Source organism: Dermacentor silvarum, chromosome 2 (assembly GCF_013339745.2).
Source record: "Dermacentor silvarum isolate Dsil-2018 chromosome 2, BIME_Dsil_1.4, whole genome shotgun sequence".
Lineage (NCBI taxonomy): Eukaryota > Metazoa > Arthropoda > Arachnida > Ixodida > Ixodidae > Dermacentor > Dermacentor silvarum.
The window spans coordinates 201,835,829-201,860,549 of record NC_051155.1 but is presented as its reverse complement, the minus strand read 5'-3'; the positions used below and the strand labels follow the sequence as shown (position 1 = coordinate 201,860,549).

Sequence of the window (24,721 nt, the reverse complement as noted above, 5' to 3'; positions counted from 1 at the left end):
GTGTGCTGCTAAGCAGACCAACTGGTATGTGAAGCGTAGACGCTGGGTTTGAATGACAATGCCTGTGCGCAGCTACGTACACATGCAAACCATGCACCGCACAGCACCCCTTTTCACACAAGCAGTGAAGCCTGATGCGACACCTCGCGGTACATATTGCTTTCATTCCTTTATGGACCATGCACCGTCTGGACTCTACGTGGTATGGCTGATGCGTTCTGTGTTCTATACTTAAGAAGGCTTCCCTATCCTGTGCGCTCCGGCGCTCTGCGCGAAGCTTAGGAGTACGGCAGCACGACTGCCTGGAATCGAACTATCTCTCCGAGCACGATCATTTCTCACGGATTACCGGACGCGCTGGGTAGGAACGAGCTTAGTCGCGCGATCCAAGGAAGTCGGAGAGATCGGCCGTCAAACCACAGCACAGTGGCGCTGCCAGAACCGTCGCTCGCGAAAGACAGAGCTTCAATAACGGGGACGTTCGCTCAAGCAGGACGCCTTTGCCAGAGCCGAGAAGGAAGCAACCGACCGCGTCTTGGCCGCGCGCGTTTCCGCGCTCCGCCGAGTCACAATTATTACCACCGCGAGTCATTATTGCGAATCGCGCACTTGCCGTCGACCACAGAATGGCGGCCACCGAGGCGTTACGCCGAAGCGTACCACGCTGAGCTGAAAGAAAGAAAGACAAAACAAAGGAAAAGCAACAAAGAAGGGAACGTTGGTGGGCCCAGGAGTTGCCGCCACGGTAGCGCCAGTTTAGCTCGTCGCACACTGTAACCAACCAAGGCGCGATAGCTAGTCGGGTCGCAACGCATGGCAGGGTCAGGGCAGAGAACGAGTTTTTAATTAAGCTGCCCTCTCGCGCGCACGTCGAGGTGGTGAACCTTGGGCTGGGGACAAAACACCTGTGCTGTGATGAAGGGCTGGTGGGGTGGTGTCGGCTCCTGGGCTGGGAGCCCGTACGGTTCCTGCGCATAGCGTACTGGCTCTGAGAAACTGCTGGCTTACGTTGTTGCATCGGTTTCAAGCGGGGAACAACGCGTCGTGCCAGGCGTTAACGGTGCCTTAACAATGAAGACAGCTTGCAGGGGGGGTCTGTGCTACCGTAGCTGCGCGATAAGTGTGGCTTATTAAAGAGGAAGCTAAAATTGCTGACTTCGCGCGCCAGCCACCTCGAGATGCGTCAGCGAGTTCAGCCGGTGCCGCTGTTCTGCCGATGCAAACGGTAAACTCAACGTGATTTCTGCCAGGTTGTCTTGTCCCAGTTTCTCCTTTCTTGTATAGTCTGGTTTGCAGAAAACAAAAACGTGAACAGCCTTCGTACTCACGGTTTCCCTTCATGAAACTCCGCAATGACAAACTTGACTGTCGTTTATTTGAGGAAAGTTTATGCATCTCCAAATACATTTCTGGCCTGAACATTGTTTGCAATATGTTTAAATAATTTTTATGATGGCAGAAACTTCTAAGTTAACTTGATGACAAATGATTACGGTTTAGAAAGAAAAATAACAATGGAAATACTACAGCAAAGCCAATTTTGTTTCCTTCAATATTTATTTAGTGTGGGACGCGGACCATTTCCGCACGGCTGTTATAACTTCGTCTAATGTCACCTGTGTCATCGCCGGAATAATTCCAAATAACCTGAGCACGTGTGGACTATTCAATATCACACGATCAGGATAAATACAGCCGGTCAAAGACAAACGTCTGCGTTCGTATTGCCGACGATCCACTTCACTCGCTAAATTATTCCCGCGAGATGGCCTGGATGCTAAGTATTGGATCGAATGCACTATAGGTCACATGAACGGATCAATACAATATTGTTTGAGCCGGCATTGCACCCGATGAGAAATACAATGAATGTATTGTAACGGCCATTACGATTGGCATGCGCTTCTGTTTGCAACAACTCAACAATGAGCATAGCACACGTAATGAACTGCGCGGCGTCTACAACAGTCGAAAATTGAAAAGTAAGTGTTCAAAGAAGCAATTGTACAATGGAAGCTTGCGGAAATAAGCTACAGCGTGTTCCTGTCTTTTACGTGTATAATTCGGCATTCATTGCTGCTTAATTGCTTGAGCCATTTGGGGCCTTGTGCCACAAGGCAATTTGCCGAGGTTACTTTGTGACGGACGATTTTTGTATTTACTGTTCAAGAAGTGACGTCATAACACCAGGCACGCGTCCCTGTCCAGGCGTTCTGTAGACTGTATCCAACTGTGGGGGCACCTGCGGGAGCGACCTTGGTGAACATTTTAGTTCAAGACAACCACGGTACCGCTATCGCCTATGAGAAATGAGATCAGTAAGTGACGTACAACATCAGAGACTGCATCGAAAATTGATCTCCTTGATTCTGAGATCAGTGTCTGTATCATCAGGACATTGGTTACATGCATCCGCTGACAAGAATGTATGCCTTCTGACCCAGTGCGTGGTGACCACGCTGCGTGATCAACGCTGATGATGATTTGAGCATCTATGTATCGGGGCAATGGAGTGAAAAACAAGTGCTAGCTGTTGCAGTGGCGCCAGGGAGCAGACACGGAAACGCACATACTTATCTCAATAAAACTGTAACTTTAGATTTGTTTGTACAACGCGGGGGTAGAGAACAAACCTGGCCCTGCCGATGAAAGACGACAGCGTAAACATGTAAATGGGATGTCACAGCTAGAGCGCTGTGACGTCATCTTGTACGACTGTTTGCCCGGCGTTCCTTATGCCACAGCAAAATGCCTACTTATCCCCTTTCTTCAATTATGCTTCTATCTCTACTAGTATTTATAGGTCCTCCAATTTGAACACCGCCGTTCTAATCGGAGCCTACATCGTATAGTCGGCTTTCCCGCTGCGTTAGCGCAGACGGGACGCTCCGAGTGTTGTTAAAAGCACAATTTATCTGAAGTTGAACCTGCACTTTCAAACAGTTTTCAAGATGGAGGAGCCATCGCATCGATATAATCGCACGATAGTGCGTCTTCTTCACTAACATATTATAAGAAGCCAACAAACTCGAATAAAATCGGGCCCCTCGGTTCCCTTTCTTCTCATCCAGTAACATATTGTACGATTTGGGGCAAACAGTAAAAAACTTAACAGCTCACATTGAATAGAGACTCCTCAGTAGAGCAACAGGTTAAGGTAGCGTTGATGAACGTAGACGTCAATCGTACGAGGATGTGCACTAGGCTTGTTGAAGCAGACAGCTGAAGAAAGACGCTTAGTACTCTGACGTTGCTTGAAATAATATCAGAGTTATTTACTGCCTATAAAACGTTTTATTAGCAGTTTCTTACAGTATTCTAGTGTCGAGAAAGGCCGATCAAAAAACAAATGCTTCAATTCATCGGATAACACTGATACAGTATTGGACGAGAAGCGAGCGAGCAGTAAGCTCGTTCCGCTTTGTGCCGATAAAATGAAATCACGTGCGGTCCTTGCTTTTCGTGCCCACTTTTGCCCTTACAGAGCGGCCACGTCCAGTTCATAAGCTAATCGAGTGTGCGACAAAGCAGGAAATGCAACCCACCTTTCAGTCTCACTTGGTAAACTTTCTCTATACGCGCCTTCACGTCAATGCGAATTCTATTGAATGCCTGAGGCGTCGCCTGTGCTTCTTTCTATGGTCTCTTCTTCGCATATGCCACGTCGGGCCCAAAGAGCACGCGTCGAGCCGCGTCCGGGGCGTGTAGCGCTGTTATTTACGGAAGCAACGGAAACAAAACGCTGCTACAAACACGTAACGAAATATGCACACGCAACGATAGCTTACGCCTGCCTTTCCGCGCCCTCTCGGACTCTTTGCCGACCGGAGCCCCGAGGCGATGAGAGTCGCTGGGCGGTGATGGCCGCTCGATAGGCAGGGGGCCCTCTGGTCATCCTGCCAGGACTCAATTTGCCGCGGACCGATCTGCGGTGGTAGGGCTCGGGCGCGCGCCGCCTGAAGTAGTACAATAACACGCCGCCGTTCTCCGCGCAAGTAAGTGCGCAGTCGCCAAAGGGCAACAAATGGTGACCTGGCCGGCAGCGCGCGGAACAACGTCTGCTATACGCTGACCTTCGCTACGCGGACTGCTGCTGGAGCAGACTGTGTTTGTCTTGGCCGCGGCCGTGGAAAATATATAGGGATAAGGCACAGGTTCAACCCGGACGCGGGTCTGGGGTATACAGCCAGAAGGACGGGTTCCCGTGGCGGCGTTTGTTTTGTCTAACAACACTGACGGTCGCTGATTAAAGTTCGGCACTTTGTTACGCTGCCGACACTGCCGCGGGGGTGTCCGGAGATGTGCCGCAATCGCGCGTACGCGCGTTGGTTTTCCATTATCAGGCGGAATTTCGCTTCTTCAGGAGGTGCTCGGTATCTAAAGCGTCACTTCGTATATCAAGAAAAGCTTCTAAAATTCTAAATTACAATTACATTGGCTCTTGGTTCCGCGGATCTCATCAAGAGACTACCGTTATGGTGTATATAGTTTAACGTAGGTACACTATTCAGCGTAATTGCGGTATTCGTATGCTTCTGCGGGGACCACTTTCAGTTGTCGGTATATTGTCTATGAAGAAAGAGGATGGAAGAAACACGAAGGCTCAGCAGCTAAAAAGAAAAAAAAAAAGTCTTGCTGCCTCTTGCATGCCTGACAGGGAAACCTACTTTTCTTATGTGTTTTGCTAGCGGGTGACATTTCTCTATTGTACTATACTTTGTGGCAGGCACTCTGTTCGTACTCTTACTCTTGAGACCAGTTCGAAGTAATAACGACGCGTCGGGCTATCTGCTGTTAGAGTAAACAACTTCTGTAGAAACATTCCTCTGCCTAACAGATTCCAAACGTTTCAAATACCGGCTGTATAAGGTCACAGCCTAAAATTGCGTTCTTTTGCACCCGACAAGACAGGTTCGCCAAAGTGAATTCGATGAAGCAAACAGTTGAAAAATGCTGAGAAAAAGAGACAACAGAGCCTCGACTCGTATACGAACTATATACGCTCGCACAGGAAAGACGTGCGCTCCTGGTGCGATCAGCGCGGCGACTATTGGCGTGGCTGCGGCGGGAAACGTGCGCTGACAGCGGGCCTGTCACGAGCATGTGGCACTGCGACTTCCGACCCCGGGTGTCAGCGCCGGCGGTCGCTGCCTCGCGGCCAGGCTGCTCGTGCGACGGGGTTATTGGAAGCGCAGCCGCCAGTGCTTGCTTGCTTGCTTGCCCTGTCCGGTTTACCTGGCGGGAAGGGATCGTTATAAGCGGAGAAGAAGAACGCTCACGTAGGGCGTATGCAGAAAAGGCCGTCCGTCGTATGTGTGTGTGCTCGTGTCGTTCTTTCTTCCAGGTTCTTTTTTTTTAAATAAGGCTAGTTATCTCCCTCGTTTTCTGCATTTCACTTTGTTAGACAAGCGATTCGCAGTATTCACGTCTATGCTCTATTGCTTTCTCTTGTTCTTGTTGAATTTATGAATAGTGTCTTTCAGATGAAGGCAATCACGAAATGTTTTATTGTTCTACCTGTCCGTGTGATACAGACAGTGTGTTCCCACTAAAATTTCGTGTATCCATCCTCGCTATATACGACGTCCAATGTCTCTTCCTCCGGGAAACTTTAAACCGACTGGACTCGAGACCGTTTCTCTGAGTCAAAGATACTCGGATCGTGGCCACATCCGTCCCTGGCACAAAAGGCGATACGTGTACTAGCGCAGGACACTAGTGCAGCAAAAGTGCACCGGCCTGAGAGACCGCTTACCGTGCTCTTGTGCATCTTCCCACGTGCGCTCATACTCTCTCTTCTTCTTTTCCTCTTTCTATTCTCCCTGTCCCTTACTCCCCATGTAGGGTAGCAAACCGGACGCTCGTCTGGTTGACCTCGCTGCCTTTCCTCTCCTTCTTTTTTCTCTTTCTTATTTGTGGAATCGGTGCGTGGTGGCATCCGTTGTTCTATGATGATACGATGAAAAAAAAAGAGACTTGAAGCCATATATTCATAACACGTAATGATACTATCGGAATAACATGATACGTAAATGAATATGTGAAAACAGGAAGAACAGAAGGGAAAGAAGTCGGTATGTTCCATGTACCTATGGAAGTAGGAGTAAGAGTGAACTGTTTCTCTCTTTGAACTCATACAAAAAAAAGCAAAGGTGCTTTGAGTAGTATATCCATGCAATATCGAAGATTACCAGGCGTATCTTGGCTGCATACATTTAGCTGCCCTCAAAAAAAAAACAGTACCATCTGATAAACACGAATGGTCAAAGCGTCATTGAATGATATTAGAGCTTCCTACATGGATAACGCTATATAATTTTCAGCAAGCCGGCGTCTTGGTTATATGTGATTAGGTTGCAAATCCGTGCACCAAACAATAGGCGACAATGACAGTGTTTGTCTTTGCTTCTTCCTGATTGCGGCTCCGAAGTTGCATACAATAAAAAATGTTATTTTCAGTCTGCCGCCTCTCGCTGGCTTATATATGAGCTTACATACATGGACGTGGACGAGCCACTAGACTCCTAACCTCGAGCATCGTCATGACGTAAACGTGACTAAGGAAGGCGGACAAACGCTCACTCAGGAATGCAGCAGGTTGGCTATACAGCAGCACTAAGACAAAACACAAAGTTCCATATAAGGGCCAGTATTTTAAAGCAATAAATATGCATATCTAATCATCGATCAAGGAATATGTTGGGACTGCTCCGTTTGGTCGCGTGACTTCCGCTGACGTGAGAGTAACCTGGCAAGCACTATGAACTTTTACGTGTTGCAGACAGACCGAAGGAACGGTGGTTTTCTCGGGGGCTGCAGACGTTCCTTACCAAGAAAAGAAAAGAAAGAAAGAATAAGTGTGCCAACTTCCGAAGGCAGACAGGCAGGCAATAAGAACGACGAAGGGCAGCTCGTCACTTGTCGCGTGGAGTTGACTGGCGCCAGGCAAGACTTTTTGGCCAGAGATTGCAGCCATGAGCCCCTAAAGGCATATGAGAGAGGGGGGGGGGGGGAAGCGAAAGGCACATACAGAAGAAGCAAAAACGGATGCAAGATGTTCGCAGAGAAGTCCGCAGTGACACGTACAAAATGGGCGGGTGACGCAGTGACAGGAATGACGTCCGAAGCGAAGCGACTTTTGCTCGTTTCGTTCAGTCTCATTTTAGAGGACGAATTTTTCGCGTGCCTCGTGGTCACCCTGCGGCCCCTTCAGCGGAAAGACGCGCGACCACGAAGTGGCAAAGGTAAAAAAAAAAGGACACTGGATTGTCAGGAGGTGCATGGGCCGAAGAGAGACGTTCTCAGTGCCTACAAAAGTAAATCGTGGGCGTAGCACCGGTGATATTATTTTGCGCTACCAGAAAACGAACTTGTTGGAGTTGAAAGCAGGTAAATACAGAACGCCCAAACATTGCGTATCTGCCGTCTTTGTTATTCGAATAGCTTCGAGGTGATTATGACGCAAACTGTAAAGGCTTGTGAAACGTGCCTGGATTCTACGCATGGATTTGATGCAGCCATCGATACATTTAGAGGATGCACGCACGCGTGCCTCATGCTTGCGGCCGTGTGCTTGGGACAAGGTACTCGTATATCATTGCTATCGCAAGGTTGCCCGTTAAGTTCTGGTCATTGAACCTTCTGTTATACTAGCCTGTCGTCAGCAAGGCGGCAGAGAAAGCCATATTTTACGAATATTTTAGGAAATAGCGTTTCACTTTTTGCATGCTCCCTTGGCTACAGGAAGCTCTACTGACCAACGGTCGGAACTGGAAAGAGTAACAGAACGAGTGATGCCAATTCCGTACTTGAAGCAGTAGGCGCCGTCAGAAAGAAAACAAGTTGCCTAACTATCAGCGTACGTTTATTTTGCCTTCTCGTTTAAAGCCAGGATGAAAGGAACGCCACCGTAGGACAAGGACGGAATGACGATTAAGACATGGCTGAGAGCATTGGTGCGTTCATCTTTATGAGGGCTGCTGCTCAATGCTGGAGGCGCCCAGATACGGCAGTGTGCGCGCAAGATGTCTAAGCACAACGCCAACGGTACCAAAGGCACAGCCGAGCGAGAACATGCCGCCGAGTCAATACAAGGCAGCAGTACAAGTGGTCAAAGCCATCCCTGTTTTACTTCGTACCACTGTAGGTGTCTCTACATCACGCTTTGTGCAAGATCCTCCCCCCCCCCCCCCCCCCCCCCTATTTTTTTTCCCTTGCCGAGTTGGCACACTTCTTTCTTACCAGCTGATCCTGGTTTCAAAGGAGAGGTGCAGCTCCCCGACATTGTTTTTTATTATTATTAGTTTTATTGCAACGAATATATAGGAGATGTTCGCACTGATACAGATGACGCCGGCTACTCCTTTTATGGGTAATATGTAAAAAAAAATGTACTTTTTCGTGCCAAAACTACGATCTGCTTATGAGCCACTTCGTAGTGAGAGACTCCGGAAAAATTGTGACCACCTCGAATACTTGAACGTGCACCTAATTCTACGTAAAAGAGCGTTCTTGCATTTCGCTCTTTCACTCCCATGGAAATGCGGCCACTATGGCTGCGACTGAAAGCGCGACCTTGAGCTCAGCAGCGCGACTCCATAGGCACTAAGCTGGGGCGGGTAAGTAACACGGAAATATATTGACACGTATACATGTTTATCTTTCACCGGTGGCCGCTTTCCACCGGCTAACAAGTGTTAAACGTTATCGCTCGGCGCAGGACGCGCCTGCATCGGAAGCTTCTCGAACGTTATCGATGCTTCTATCCTTCGTCTGTTGTCACCGACACTCATGTAATCTGATCGTATGAGCGACGCGAATTGTCTAGAACTTTCTGGAAGACACGCGGGCATCAGGGATTAATCTGGAACCTTCGGTGACTCAGGTATAAAAACCGACGCGTTTCGCCGCAGATCAGATTTTCGACGATCGCCGACTGTGTTCGCCGCTATCGTTGTGCTTTGAGTGTACCTTGCTTTTGTGGGCACAGGTTCGCCCAATAAACAACCAGTTTCGTCGTACACAGTTTTACGACTGTTTACTTCAGCGTCACTACTACGTGACATTATGATAGACGTTTCACAACTCACAAAGGTTAAAAATATATTACAAAATGACATTTAGCTAAGTCCCGAAAGCATCAAATTTAACCATAGAGAAAAACGACATATATATATATATATATATAGTACGGTTGTTAAACGGGTCGGACATATAAATGAATGAAAATGATAATAACAACTTCGCGTTGATCTTTGCTTTATTGCCGAACAGTTTCAGTCGGTGGACCCACCTTCGTCCGTGGTTACAGGGCAGTAAGCCCTGCCGAAGAACGGTTCACGGACCCTACCTATTGGCTAAAGAATCAAAGATTTCCGCGAAGTTGTTAAAATAATTTTCACTTATATATTTATGTGTCATTGTTTATGATCTGGCTAAGGTGGAAAGATAGTGCTTGGCGTTGTTGGCGCCGTGTACACCAACTGTCTTTAAAAAGAGGTTGTAAGGAGAACTAAGAAAAGCAAACAAAGATGTTGTTCCATCCTTAGTAACGAAGTTCACTAAACAGAAAGGTCCCTGGGCAGATAAGAACGAAGTCCTTCATTCGTGCCACATCACACAACAATGATGAACACAGACGCACGATCCCGATGTGTGCGCAAGGAAAGCTTACAGAGGCGCATGAGGCCTGCTGGTCTCGGGTGACAGATAGTCATTCATGCCAACAACTCTGCGTCGAGATGCTGAGTGACTTTGTGATTTAAACGAAAGAGACAACACTGCACTTTCAGGCTACCACAGGCCTTACCTGCCTTCCAAGCAAAAGCTTCCCAAATGTGGTAAACTGTGGGTACATGGGAGATATATCCCGTGCGTAAAGAAACGACCGGCCACTTTTCCTACATCACTGGTGTATAGCGGCCTTAATATTAGGACTGCCACGACCAATCCGGACTTCCATTGTGCTTCTGTCTATATAGCCTTCTTTACAGCGAGACAAAGCTCACTCTTCAGGTAAAGCTTCCTTTTAAGCTAAGCAGAAAGCTTTAGGATAAGTCTTTCAACTTGTAATACGTATGAAAGGTAGAAATACTATTATTTTGTAATCACTCATGCGATTGGAATGGCAGTAGTACGTCCTTTTGGGGAAGTGAAAATATTTAAATTTTATGCCTCAATCTTTCTGAAAATTTTTTCCAATTTTTCTTAGGGAAAAATCTCCGCACAAGACCAAGTTTACAGAGTTGCTATATGTGTTTTTTTTGCAAAGTTAGAGTTGTAAAATGTGACATTTTACTGATATTTAAGCTTTGATATTTTATAGGCTTCTAAGTTCAAAAGTTTTGAAAAATTACGCAAGTAGCTTTCTGCAGTAATTCAATGTTGGCACTAAAAAAATTTAATATTTGTCAAATTTGTTCAGCGTCAGCCGAATGGAAGGTTTTTTTTGCACCTGATATATATTGCAATACAGAGGCACTGATGAGCTAAAGCTTCCCATTAAAATATTCACGATGCAATACTTTGGAAAAAATCCACACTAGTGAAAATATTTCTGTAAATGCAGTATTTGGGCAGTCGAAATCAGCACTATTTCACACATTCCCATAAGTGAATTACTTGTTACTGTTGAACGATGCGACACTGCTAGTTTCCCTGCTTTTTTCTTGTGCAGTTTCTCGCCTAATTTTGGATGTTGTTCGTGACAACCAGAGCAGCAGCTCTGACATTAGATATTCTGGCTATTAGGCACTGTAAGAAGAGGAAGTGGGTAGATAAAGATAAGGAAAAAAAATGGCCGCATATCTGCTTGCTTCGCAGCAAATGACGTCGAAAGACGATAGACTTCTGCCACCCCTGATACGTAACACCCTCTTTTCTCCCCCCTCCCACCCCCCACGCTCTTTCCCTCTCATCTCACTCCTCCCATGATGGATGCAATGGAGGTTTTGCTGAATTCAATTCAAATTTCCCGCGTTCGCCCTGCTCTCGCTCCATCTGTTGGGACCTTTTATTACTGTTGGATTAAAGCCGGCTACAGAGCCGCGGCTTCAGTCATCTTGCTTTTAACGCGTAGCGTCTCTTCGACACCATTTCTAACCCGTCGATGTTTCATTTACTAACGTAAAACCAGTCCAATGTGTATTCTTAATTAAATGAACGCTCGGATCACGGTTATGTACATTTATTTTGCCTCAAATACACCTAAGGTTTTCTTTGCGCTGTATAATGTTGACGTGTATGACCCCGTGCCACCAGTGCTAGTAACTTGGTTGGTTTTGGCCGGGCGGCTGAATCGAGTGACAGACAGACAGACGGACAGACAGACAGACAACTAAGTTTTTCGCGTTTAGGTAGCCCAGGAAAGACTATCGTCTTTAAAAGTTAGTGTGCACACACCGCAAGAGAAATGCTCACGGACGTATAGTCACAGGCGGTCATATAGTCCTGTTTCATGCAAGAAGCGCGCTTCCTGCATCCTTTGGCTTCCGTCCACTGCAAGAACTAGGTGATGTACTCCGCGCTCTTAGAACGGATTCACCAGCTTCCTCAATACTTCACTGCAGTCATTTAGTCCTGTAGATACATGAGTACCTCGGCAAATCTGCCGGGATATTTTCTTCTGACAATAGTCTGCCGTCGAAGTGGCTGAAAGTGGCATGCGGAGCATATCATTCGCTATCAAAGTAAGGCCAGTGGCAATGAAGGTGCCTTATAGATTTTCCCCATCCGCATGAACTGCAGGAACTGTCGTAGTGGCTCAGCGGATGTGGCGTAGAGCTGCTGAACACAAGGTTGAGGGTTCGATTCCTGACCACAGCAGCCGGATTTCGACGGGGTCGGAATACAAAAACGCTCGGGTACCGTGCTACGTGTACATATTTAAGAACCCTAGGTGCTAAACGCTAATGTTACCTTTTTGTCTTTTGTTTTAACTTTTTGGAGTCTTAGACGAACATAAGGCCCAGATTCAGATACCATCGGCGTATAGAGCAATACATCAATGCTATCACAATCAAAAGAATCTGTTCTTGCGAGCTTGCTGAATACGCATGGATATCCCGCTTGCGGAAAGTCAGTAATTTATTGGCTTACTCACAGTTTGCGCGATTATTAAAATTAAAATAAAACGGGAGCACTTCCCGTAAGATTGCCTCTAAATGTGTTTAGGCTAAGTCGTTAAAGCTACTCTATCTCTAAGCCACTCGATGGCGAGTTTCAACGGTGCCCATAAAGCGGTGGAAAAAGGACCCCTCGAACAAGCGAAGAGGTTGCCCTGTGCAAAATCCTCGGGAGAATGTTCGCGGGGAACACTTCGCTGTGAGGTTGAGCGGGAAAGATAGTGGGCTGCGGGAGACGAGCGGGAAGGGTTGCTGGTAAGTGACTGAAGAACGGTCGAATGAACCAATCAACCGGGCCCAGTCCCAAGAGAAAACGAAGCAACAACGTAGGCGTCGAGTGGTCTGGGAAAACAAAAAACAAAAAAACGCGAGCCTTCTTCCGGAAATGGCCGCTTGGAGCGACCCCTCCGAGAAAACTTGGTTTCTTTTTTGTGTGCTCTCGCAGTGGCGATAAAAAAAAAAAAAAGAACTCGGCCGTTTCTTGATCACCACTCGATAGATCAGATATCATCGCTGGTCACTGGCTTTTTCTTGTTTGCGCCGTTCTGTCTTTTTTGATTAAAATGGGATCAGGATTGAACATTTGTTAGTTTGCGTATTAGTGTAGATAAGTTAATAAAATATATGAGTCTTTAATAGCAATATACTAGTTATTAGCGTGCTATTTTTCTCTGCGAAAACTTATTCGCTATAGATTTCTGTGGCTGAGGACGAGGACGTGGGTTTGGTGTGGACCTGTGGCTGCTGAATTTCACTGGAGGATGAGTTGCGGATAGCAGAGTTCCGTGTGGACGGAAAAGAGCCCCAGTTTGGTCAAGAATATTCTGGCACCCTTGACATGAGAGTGGAGCCTACTGGAAGAGAATTCAGTAGGCTACCATGCATAGAGAAAGAAGAGAATTGAAAGATAATAGTGCCAAAATTAAGCTTCTCTGAGCGCATTATCAATCTAATAAAGGTAATAAAATTAAAAAAAATCACTTTGTTCAAGCGGCAACGCCGGCTAAGCGATTAACTCAGTCATTACCACGCACCAATCAGCATTCCTTAAACAAGTGACCGTACCACGTCGTTAAGAGTGCGCGTCTTCGTACCAGTTTTGGTTCATTAATTCCCACCACAACTCTTGTTCCTGTCAGAACTGCTTAGTGGCAGAAGCTTTGTTTTGGAAATAAGTGCGTAAGACGTGAACAGCAGGCAAAAGCTGCGGTTAGAAGAAACGAGCGCTTACCTTTGTATATATGTAGATGTACTGGCAAGTCATGTGGAAGTAAAACAAGATTTTCTGTTCACAGGAATTTCATTCGCGCAACGAAAATTGAGTTTCGACAACAACGTCGAAGGCAGAGTGGGTGGTATACGAGCGACCACTCCAAAATCGGAGAGCGTACGCGACTAGCATGCCGCCCGAAAGACAGGCGTAAGTCCCCCACACTGGCCGAATTGAAAACTGCTCACGGCTTTGCGTTCAGGCCCGACGTGGTACCGCAGATCAAGCAATCTGATTTGGGAGGGCCCTTTAAAATAGCTCGTACAGTTCCTTCTTCGTCTGCTCATGTAACCTGTGATCTGAGAACTTCATGTGATCTGACATAGTATATGAAAACAACACTGAATGAAGGTCGTTGTAAAGAAAAATAAAAGAACATTTCTTGTTGGCAATTTCAAGTTCCTAGAAGCATTGTACTGGTTGTGCCTATGGAAGTGAAGTATGCGGGGCACTTGAAATACAAATTTAGCTCCGTGCGAGTGCGGATAAAAATGGTGCCTCCGTTCATATTTGGGCACGATAAGTAAATAAAACCCGCATTTGCAAAACTTCTATAACGTAATTGTCGTTCTCGACTGGCCATCACAGCGACTATCACCACGTTGTGGTAGGGATTGTCTCCTTAACTACGATAGCTATCTTGAACGGCGGGCTCTTGAACGTCGTCTAGTGAGTAAATTGGTCGTTTTTGAATACAGGCGCAAAGCTTTCCTAATGTAAAAGCTTTTCTTTTTTGAGTGGTGCATAGCCGCCGGCACAAGCCACTTGTAACAGCGATAAAGTGACTGATTGTTGGGATAGTTGATAGTTGATTGGAAAATTATCACTAAAATTTGGACACAGACAATGTGTATACAGACAAGGACGAACGCTACTACCAACTGCTTATTTAAACAAACACACCACCGATTTGTACGCTCGTTCGAGCGCAGGATGTCATGCCACTTCATATGAAAGTGTAAAATTTTATCAAGGACTACCATGGGTGTCAGATACAGGCATTCAAAAACTCTAGCTTGGTCCTGCATGTGCAACGCAGTTGACGCCTCGATTATGCAGATAAGGGAATGCTTGTTAATAAGAAAAGCTTCCAAACCCAACCGAGCCGTGTTACCTCTCTGCCTTTCACCTCTTCTCTTCTCTCTCTCCTTGTCTCACGAAGCCGCACCTCACGTCACATCCACGTTCCCTAATATGGGCGACCAAATGCACCTACTTGTCCTTTTTCTTCCGAGTTTTTACATCATGCTCCCTAAGTCCGTTTGTTTATACAGCTATGAATGATAAGCCTTCGCACTGTCATATGAAGTGGCGGGACGCATGCGCTCGAATGAACGTACAGATAGGTGGCGTATTTATTTAAATAAATTATTTAAATAAACAGTTGGCAGCAGCGTTCGTCCTCGTCTGAGCCCTGCGTCTGTGTCCAAATAGTTAGCGCTCAGTTTTCCAGCTAACCTAATAGGCGTGATTAAGAGACGATCACCGCCGCGGCGACAGCCAACCAAGGACAGCGCTAATGTAACAGAAGTTTTGTGAAACTTACTTAGGAATTACTGTGCTCTTGGGTAGTCGCAACGGATTGTGCTGTTTGAGAAGAGGAGCTGTATTGTGCTGCTTCATTCGCGCATACACAATTTTCAGCGATGCAGGTGGTATAGTTACGGCACAGGAGGGCTCAAGTAACTAACATTTTTTCAAAGAGCAGCTGTGCATTGAAGCTGCGTGAACCACTCAGTGCAGACTGCTGTATTCGTTTTTATCTGGACGTTAAAACTTTCAATCCCACAAATTACGATAATTCCGGAAACTCCTACCGTGTTCTTGAGCTTGAAGCTCACCATTTTCATTTGATAAGCACTTACGTTCGTTTAAACGAGCCAAGAGAAAGCAGCGGTCGCAGATAGTGTTTTGACAAGCTCGTCGATATTATAAAATAATACCACACAATCAGTGCTGAACAGCCGTTGAAGAAAGACAAAAAAAAAGAAACAATAATAAATGAAGCGTCTGGCTCCATAAGCCTTCTTCTCCAGGATGACTCGGCAGAAACTGAAGAAGACTGATGCACCGACTGCGCCCGGGTGATCATTGTTACATACCAAGCAATCCATCAGCTGCAGTTCCCTCGGCCAAGTGTATGCGGAGTAGGCGTCGTATTTCGGAAATGACGGCGGCCGCCCCTTTTACCGGAAGTCACCGTTCCGCCAAAGTAAAAGGACGCTGGTGAAAGACGAACCCGACCGCGGCTATGAAAGAGGTGCGCACACACAAACACGCGTGCGTGCTCTAGAGGCTCACTGTGTACCCACGCACGGAGAAAGGGCCCTTGCCGGAGACTTGCTCTCCGGTTCTGGAAGCGCTTGCTTATGGGGTAACTCGAAGTCAGGATAGCTGGCGTAAGAGATGGCCGGAAGTTTGCATTTGCATCCGCGGTAAGAGGCGGTAAGAGTCGCCGCTGCCTCGAATACCCCCGCCTACTTCATTTCCCCAGCGCGTTGATTCAGAATAATGCAAATGCCAAAGACCACACAGGTCCATACCACGTTCGTAGTACCGTCCTCATATTAATATCTAATGCTTTTATCAGCGATGACGTGACCATGTTCTGGCACACATTTTCAATAAATCTGAGTGCAATTGGAGACTTTTTTGCATGTTCAGTGTTAAATTTTTTATATTGAATTAACATGCTTTTTATTCTCAAGCATGCAGTCCTAGCTGAAAACCATTTTGGTAGGAAGGGATGATTCCGTGCGTTCAGTTTCTGGGAAGAACAGCGTGGTTCTTAAAAAAAGCAAGCATGGAGCGTATTGTACAAGTGATAGGTGAAGAGTTACAGCCGGGTATGCTTTCGCGTGTATTCTTTTGCCGCTGCCGTCGCGTTTCATTTTTACCGTGATCCTGCACTCTTAATTGGCATCTTGTGCAGAAATTTGGGACATCAACTACTAGCCCCATCTGTCGGTACCGGGCGTGTAGCAGTCGAAATGCTCCCCCTAGTGGGATCCGTATTTTAAATATTCACTGCAGCAGAATACTTCTTTGTGCATTAAAATAGCTTAATTGAGGTAACTTATAGAATAGCCCATCAATTCGGTACTGAAACTCTGTAGCGCTCTGTTTAAAGAGTTATAACAGCGTAATTTGCATTGATATGCTCAAATTACATTATTGACGCAGTCGCTACGACAAGCTCTTGGTACAAGTCAAGTGTAACTTCATTTCTAAAAGTCACCACTGACCAGGGTTGCAAAATACGTTTTAACATAACTGCGCAATGAGTTAGCATTACAAAGGAATATACCTTTTATTCGATCGTCGCAATGAGCTGGCTCCGCAAGCGTGTCAAGCCAGGTCTTCGAAATTTGGCAAGTTATCCCACACGATGCCGCCAAAAACACTTCACCTTACACGGACGTGCTGTGCCATCTGGTAACACTTTTCGAAAACCCAAATTAGGCTGTCGCATATCTGCACACGTGTGCTTGCGTGATAGCGTTTTCCCCTTCTTTCACGCGGCCCATATCGCGATCACATAACCCTCGCCCACTATGTGTATATAAGCGCTGGCCGCAAGACTTGGATGGGCATTTTACTGCGAAGCTGTTTCAGCGGACCCTGTGCCTTCGTGGTCGGTGCGCTAAAAACCACGTGACCTAGCGGGAGAGGAAAGGAAAAAAAAAAAGAGCTCAGCCCTGTGAGAAAGCTGCGAGAGGGTGCAGATGAAAAGAAGAACGGAGAGGGGGGTTGACGTATGTCGCGCCGTCCAATACTCGCGCTGGAGGGGGAGAGCGTGAGGGGCGCCAACCAATGGTGGTGTACGAAAAAAGTAGGTCAACGGAGGAGTGGGGTGTGAGAGGAGTTGGCGTTAGCGTTGGTTGCATATACGGAGCTTTTATCAAGGACTCGTGTCTGAGAAAATCTTAAAAAGCTCAAGGAAAGCGCTAGGAACGCTGTCGCCCGCGGACGCCGACGCGTCCCATCCCCCGCAAGTAGCGCCATTCGGGCCAGCCAAGCGGCCGCGAATGCAACTACGGCTCGGATGCGATGGCCAGGCTTCAACGCGAGTTTCTCAACCAGAACTTCAGGACCCAGCTGCGGTGCGTGTGACCGGTTGTAGTTCGAGCACAACGTGTTACTCGTCAGTGCAATTCGTTCGGAGAAACACCGAAGAAACACATGACAAGCTTCGCTTACCTCGATTTTCTCGTCAGGGAAAGGGCTAATATTTTTTTATAAAAACATGGTCACCACGCGAAGCACGCAAAAGCGAAAATGAGCTGAAAGAATGGTGAAACAAATATTTACAATATAGACTGCTTACGAACCTTGACTTGCATGGTGTAACACTCGGTGTAACTAACACAGCTTCGCTGTTCGACCATCTTCACTGAGTGGAAGGGGCTGTGATTTTTTGTCCCTTGTATCCTTTGGCTGTCATTCTTCCACGTTAAGTTGCTGCCATACAATAAAGCATGTTTCAGGTACAGTCTGCCTCTTCGTTCACGGAAGCCCCGGAACACGACACTGCATAGCCAGGTACCCGCAACATGTTTCGCATGACATTGATTCCCCGCCATGTATGGGTAACTGTTACACCATTACTATGTTGGCAATAGTGTCAAATTGCTTGGAATAAAATATGCACCGTCGTGTTATAAGCACATATTCAGAAACGAAATGTAGAAAAAAATGTAGATATTCAAATTCGAAAGAAAAGTGGAGGCATATTTCATAGGAAGGTGAAACTCTTGTCGAAGTGACGGCAGAGTGGGGAGCGCTACTAAGCACGCATCAAACCATTTGAAGGGAAATAAGCTCACAAATCAAGCAGATGCAACACAACATTGGAATGAAAGTTTCTATAGAACTTAAATCACAGTTGCACGTACGCATTCTGGCGGATTGACCAAGAATGTTCGGACAAGCAGTGACGCAACAATGGGGGAGACCAAATATAAAAAAAAATTAAATTAGAGAGAAGAAAAACTCCAACCACAATTTATTTTATAGACCCGAAGTTTCGGATCCCGACCGGCTCCTTCTTCAGGGGTGATATAGCGTGAGTCGTAGCCGTGCTTATATGCGTTTTTGGTGCTTAGACAGGCGCTTAGACACTTCTCGTAGACCTTGAAACTCAAGGTGTACGAAAAGTGGCTGCGCGCCTGTCTAAGGGGAGAGCAATGGTGGGTGAGAGTAATTATATAAAAAGCCAGCGAGCAATAGCAAGCTGATGTTGGACCACCACCACCACCACCACCACCACCACCACCACCACCACCACCACCACCACCACCACCACCACCACCACCACCACCACGACCACCACGACCACCACCACCACCACCACCACCACCACCACCACCACCACCTCCACCACCACCACCACCACCACCACCACCACCACCACCACCACCACCACCACCACACCACCACCACCACCACCACCACCACCACCACCAACAACAACAACAACAACAACAACAACAAACACTGTGGGATAGCAGAAAACGAGTTCAGAGCTGAATGCATCGCTCATGTCTGCTGTCTTTTTTCGCTTTCTGTTGACTTGTTCTCTTTACTATTGTATTCGAACTTGTGCATGTGGCGCTTGAGTACTTCACTGCTTCTACATTTAAATATTTCCCTCTATGGCACTTAGGCATACTGTAAATGCTGAAAGAAATCGTACCAGCAGCTATTACTGTAGAAAAAAGTGGCGTCATTGATTTTTGAGTCAAAGTCCACCTGAGTCGCCTGTGCGTAGTGATGTCCTACTTCTCTCGACGGGTGCAGTGCGCACTATACACCGCTGCCCGGAGCAGCGCTCTCGAGAACGACACAGATCCGCACTTCACCAGGCCCACAACCAAGTGGAGAGACTTTTCCTATCGAATGCAAGACCTTGCGTACAGCAGCCGAATACTAGCCGTTCTCGACGGTCGCTCTCCATTCTCTCGAGGTTGCCCAGCGTGGCTAGAGGTTCTGTTCAGTAGTGGAGTCCACCGAGGACTTGGAACTCTTGAGCCACCCCTCGTCTACACGTGCTGGAAGGCCCGAATACATTTGTGTATTTTTTTCCTCTGAGCTTTGTATGACAGGCATAAGCACCCTTGACTGGCCAAATAAACTCAAGTACTGCCCTCAGGGCGTCAGTCGTGCCAGTGCTAGACACAAAAAGTGCATTTGATGAAGAGGTGCAGCCCAGGAGTGAAGAGAGATACTGATATTCAATAGTATTGCTTGTTTTCGCCTCCCAGGAGGGCACTTGCTCTTTTCTGAACGCCACTGTGCTTCACGAGTGTGTGCCACCACTCTGACGCTGTTGACGCCGTTCGATACGCTTTTGCACGTGATCTAGCTACCTCGCGCAATGCACGATCTCTCCGTAGACTACTTCATGTGTCGAGATCAGTAACCCATATGGCTGTGACTGAGTTCCGAAAAACAATCAACAGCCTTTCGCATCTTCACGTCTACCTTTCCTTTTGCGGTGACTAATGACTGTTATTGTTTGTTTATTTACATATAACAATTGTCAGGTTAGCCTTCGCGAGCGCCGCACAACACAGCATGATTAGTTAGGTGATCTAGCGAAGCGGCCCCGAATTGCGATTAATATCGAGGGCGCCCCGCTGTTTACTGCCCGCAGGCGAATCACGTATAGAATTCCAGTCAACGTTGGAACCCGGCTGAACAAATGTTTGCCCTGCTACGTCGTAAATGACGCGCTCGATAGTGGCACCCACATCGAATATCAAAAGCCTCTTGAGCTCTCTATCCGGTTCTCTGGGCAGAACAAAAGGCGCAGCTGTCGCCGCGTAGGGAAATAAAAAAAGTAGCCTCGTAAATCTTGTTCCGATGGCGACAGTTCGGAAGGTTCTTTGTGTCCCATCGGGCAAGTTTCCTGCCACGTATCTCGAGTTTTGGCGATGTCGTAGCACCATCCCTTGAGGTAGTGCAGTGAGGTTTATGCCTTTACGACGGGTGTTGATCCCGTGACAAGGCATGGTCCTCTGTGCGCACTCTGCCGACATACGGGCGTGCGCATCTCTTTATCGGAAAAGGATATTACAGAGACAGGTGTGGAGGCAACATACATGCACTTGCTACAGCTAAACAGTGCTCTTCGGGCCCATTGTATATATAGTCTTTTAGTAAACCTAATGTCGTTGCTTGGTGTATTTTGTCCACTTCTTATTGTGGCATGCCCCGAGGGTTCGTTCTAGCCTGTCTTGAGTTTCGGCAGCTTATCAGGAACCACAAGCTCTCAAAAGTTTCCGGTTACGTATTGCTTTATCGGAAACTTTATGGTGTGCATGCGATTCTTCAGCTATTTATTTCGTTTTGTGCCCTTCTGGTAGTCAGACCGAAGTCGCTACAGACAGTGTACTGCAGAACCTGTAGTGGGCTGTAATTATGACTGCAACTCTATCTTATCCTATTACGATATTTGTTTGCCTGCCAGCCTTCAGCATCACTCTTGCTTCTATACGTGCGCCAACAAGCACGCCTCTTTAGCAAATATTCGAAGGGAGCGCTTTTGAAAGCACAAGCTTTTGTGTATATGGTTGCGCTATTGATCGATACAAAGTTCATCCCGGCAAATAGTGTAATCAATTATGCCGCTAATATCAAGCTGTGTAAAAAAATAAGTGAAAGGCAACCACAATTATCCGTCAATCTGTTTTCTCTGAAAACAGACTTAATGGAGCTCATCTATATTATCGAGTGCGTATATTTCGGGAAAAATATGTTTGAAATAGGTTGTAATTAGGCACATACTGACATCATAGAACCCCCCTTTTTTGCTGTCAAGTTTCACCAGAAATGATTAAGACAACATCGACAACATTGCGTCAGTAGATGATAAACACAATTATGTGTGCTTTAGGGCCCGCACGTTTAATGTAGTCTAGCCTAATGAGACGTTGGCAGTATCAGCTTGGGTTTAGATGGTGCGCAAAATTTAGATAACCAGGGTAATAAATGAAACCTAAACCGCAGAAGTAGAAATATGTGACAACAAAATAAATAGAGGTTGGATTTGTGCCGCTCAGTACAATAGTAATACAAAAATGGCTGCTAGTAACTGGCGTGAAAAATGAAAACGTTGCTGCAGAATATTGGGGTGCGTCACTTAAGGGCCATTAATCAGGAAAATAATACTGGCAACAAACAAGCCCCGACTGGTTCGTTCATTCGTTCGCAAACATACGTAGCATATGCTGTCCCCATATCTGCGACATTTATTCTGCGTTCGCAGCCTAGACAACATCATTCTTCTTCCGGCAATATATGTTGGGGTTCTGACGATGGGGCTCTTCATGACAACAAGGCTAAATTCTCTCTATAATTAATTTTTGTTTACCCTGCCTAATCACTAGACCGCATTCTTCGGCTGTACCTCTTGTGTTTGTTTCTGCGCTCTTTGAATAATTCATCATCATTCATGAACTAAACACGATGCATCACCGTTTATACCGTTTATAACTAGCGTATCTAGTCTCATACGACCGTGGTGACTCTTCCGATAGCATGTCACCTGCTAGGTTCTATGACAACGGCCCCGTGATCGAGGAGCGCACGCACAAATTGCCTGTGGTCATGAGATCACGAGTGCGCTACAGCGAAAGCCAGGAAAATTGCTCGGTTAAGCTGGATTGACAGGTTACACTTGTAAAATACGAGATTGGCCAGTTGTCCTTTGATCTGGAACTTCTTAAATGGGAAAGGACTCAAAAACGAACTATGGGAGGTTACGCCATCCTAACGGTCTTGCATCAGCTTCACATTTGACGTCATAGGAAATATTCTGATTGTGTATTCGCGACGTAGTTGAATCTGAACACGAACCTCGTAGATTTTGGGTACTATATTCCTCTGCACAAAAAGGGCTGTAATATTAGAAATTAGTGTAAAATGTGCAACGTCTCAAAGAAGTCATTGACCTCTCGTATTACGCTGAACAAAAAAGTTTACCTTTAATTTTATCCACGAATAGGCAGCCTTTTCTGGTGAAGGCTAGAACTTTGCGAGAACGTTATACTAGTGCAAACACACCCACAATTAGGGTGTTTTAATAAGGTGGCCTACAATGCAAACAACCCATAATTTGCACTATTTATTTCCAGCCAGCTAAGAATCGTGCACGAGTGATAGAATATAAAATGAGTCGCGTAACGTTAAAGGACCGGAAAATAGCGCTATGGTTTAGGGACCAACGGGGTAGAGCAAGCGGGGGTAGCCGATATTTTAGTTCAGATTAAAGGAAAGAAATGGAATTGGGCGGGGAATGTAATGAGCAAGACAGATAACCGGTGGTCTCTTCGTAGTTGTAAAATGGTTGCCAAGGGAAGGGAAGTGCAGTCAAGGACGGCACAAAATTTGGTTGCGTGATGAAATTAGGAACGTTTCAGTTGGAGACACGGGTAACTAAATCTCTGCGGTACCTAATCTCTGGGAGATGCCTTTCTCTTGCCAAAAACATAAAATAGGATGACTATGATGATAATGATTATGATGATGGTCATGGTCATGGTAATGGCCAGCCGGTGCCAGGCGGCGGCGAGAACAGGGTCCCTTCTATCCTTGTTTTTCAGGAATAAGCCGGCGTAGGAACATGACATGATTCGCTAATCTTGTGGCATGTCAAAATGTCGACTTTGATAAGAAGAGAGATATGGATTTGTGAAGGTATACTGGAGAGGATTTTGTGCGCACTCGTTCTGTGTGTCCAAAAGCATAATATGCACAAAATATTACCATCTGGTGTTTTACGTGCCAAAACGGCGAACTGATTATGAGGCACGCCGTAGTGGGGAACTCCGGATTAATTTTGACCACCTGGGTTTCTTTAACGTGCCCCCAAGCATTGGACAGGGGCGTTTTTGCATTTTTCATAATATGCACAATGCATCTAGTAATTAAGGCATACATGTATACAGAGAACACGCACAAGCGACGTACGTAAGATCTTATTCAAACAACACAGGGGTTCACAGGAAGATGGACATGTGAAGTAACCTACAGTCATCAAACAAGGGATGTATCAGTCTAGAGCCAAGGTTTCAACAAGAGGACTTGTCTTCGTCAGGAGGAGGACAAGTTCCCTTGTAGCTCTAGCATGAGACATATCTCATTCGCCCACTGTAAATTACTTGGAGACAAGCTTATACGGACATCAGAGATTATTAACCTGCACCACTTTTTTATTGCCGTTATTTATCGAAATTTGTTTTTATGGTATAGGGTTCGTGATAAGTGTGCATCATTTTGACAAGAAACATCTTTGATACACCGGGGCATCACAGCGGGGAAATACGGGACACATGGAAGGAAGGGGATGGACAGACGAGTCACGAGTGCAGACTGACAGCTGAGTTTATTGAAGAAAAAAAAAACGCTCCGGTCGCACACAAACACACACACACACACAGACACACACACACACACACACACATATATATATATATACCAACACACACACACACACACACACACACACACACACACACACACACACAGACATATATATATATATATATATATATATATATATATATATATATATATATATATTGGTTTTTTTTCTCTCGACAAATTCTGTGGCAAGTCTGTGCTTGTCCGGCCCCTTCTTTCATTGGGTCCCGCGTTGCCACGCGGTTTGTGCCAATGCATCGTTATCAACTAGCCCAGCTATCAACACTGTTAAAGAAACATTTTGTTGTTATTCGCAGGTGAGTGCCGACGAGCATGGCGTCGTCCGGGTCGGCGGGCGTGGTGGCCGGTCCCCTGGTGCCGTCGCTGACGGTCACCCCGGCTTCGGCTACGGGCACGGGGTCTCGCCGGTCCTCGGTGTGGGAGGGGACGGCGCGCCGTCCTTCAGCCTGGGAACGGCGCTCGTCCGTCTTTGTCGACGCCGTAGTGGCCGAAGACCTCGTCGCCTGCCACGACGAGGACGCCGCGGCCGCCGCCTTCGTACACAAGCAACAGGTGCGAGCACGGACCGCCACAGGCGTCCGCAGAGCTTTTCGATAAGGGGGTGCAGAACTATCTTGCGGTTAGAGACATGGATAAGTAGATAGTCCCCGAAAAGTGCGTGAAGTGCCTTGAGAATTTTAAGAAGGTTGGGTCGCCCAAGGTGGAAATAATAGGAGACGGAAAGAGGGCCTCTTTCTTAAGCTATGCAACCTAAGCCTAGCCCAATACAGTACTATGATACCCGAAGAATGATAATCACATTAGAAAAAAAAAACATATTTGGTAGCTTTCAACTGAAAATTGATTCCACTTTAACAACGATTTCGCAGAAAAGTTATTGAAA

At 46.5% G+C, this 24,721-nt stretch overlaps 1 protein-coding gene across 2 annotated transcripts in view; it reads left to right on the top strand.

Moving 5' to 3' along the window:
* LOC119442456 (delta-sarcoglycan) overlaps window positions 1-24,721 on the top strand; it is a 52,594-nt gene that overhangs the window by 14,276 nt on the left and 13,597 nt on the right. For both annotated transcript variants that reach the window (XM_037707352.2, XM_049662180.1), the window contains exon 2: window positions 24,135-24,390. In XM_037707352.2, coding sequence (XP_037563280.1) covers window positions 24,151-24,390 — 240 coding nt within the window. In that variant the 5' untranslated portion in view covers window positions 24,135-24,150. The remainder of the gene's footprint in view (window positions 1-24,134; window positions 24,391-24,721) is intronic.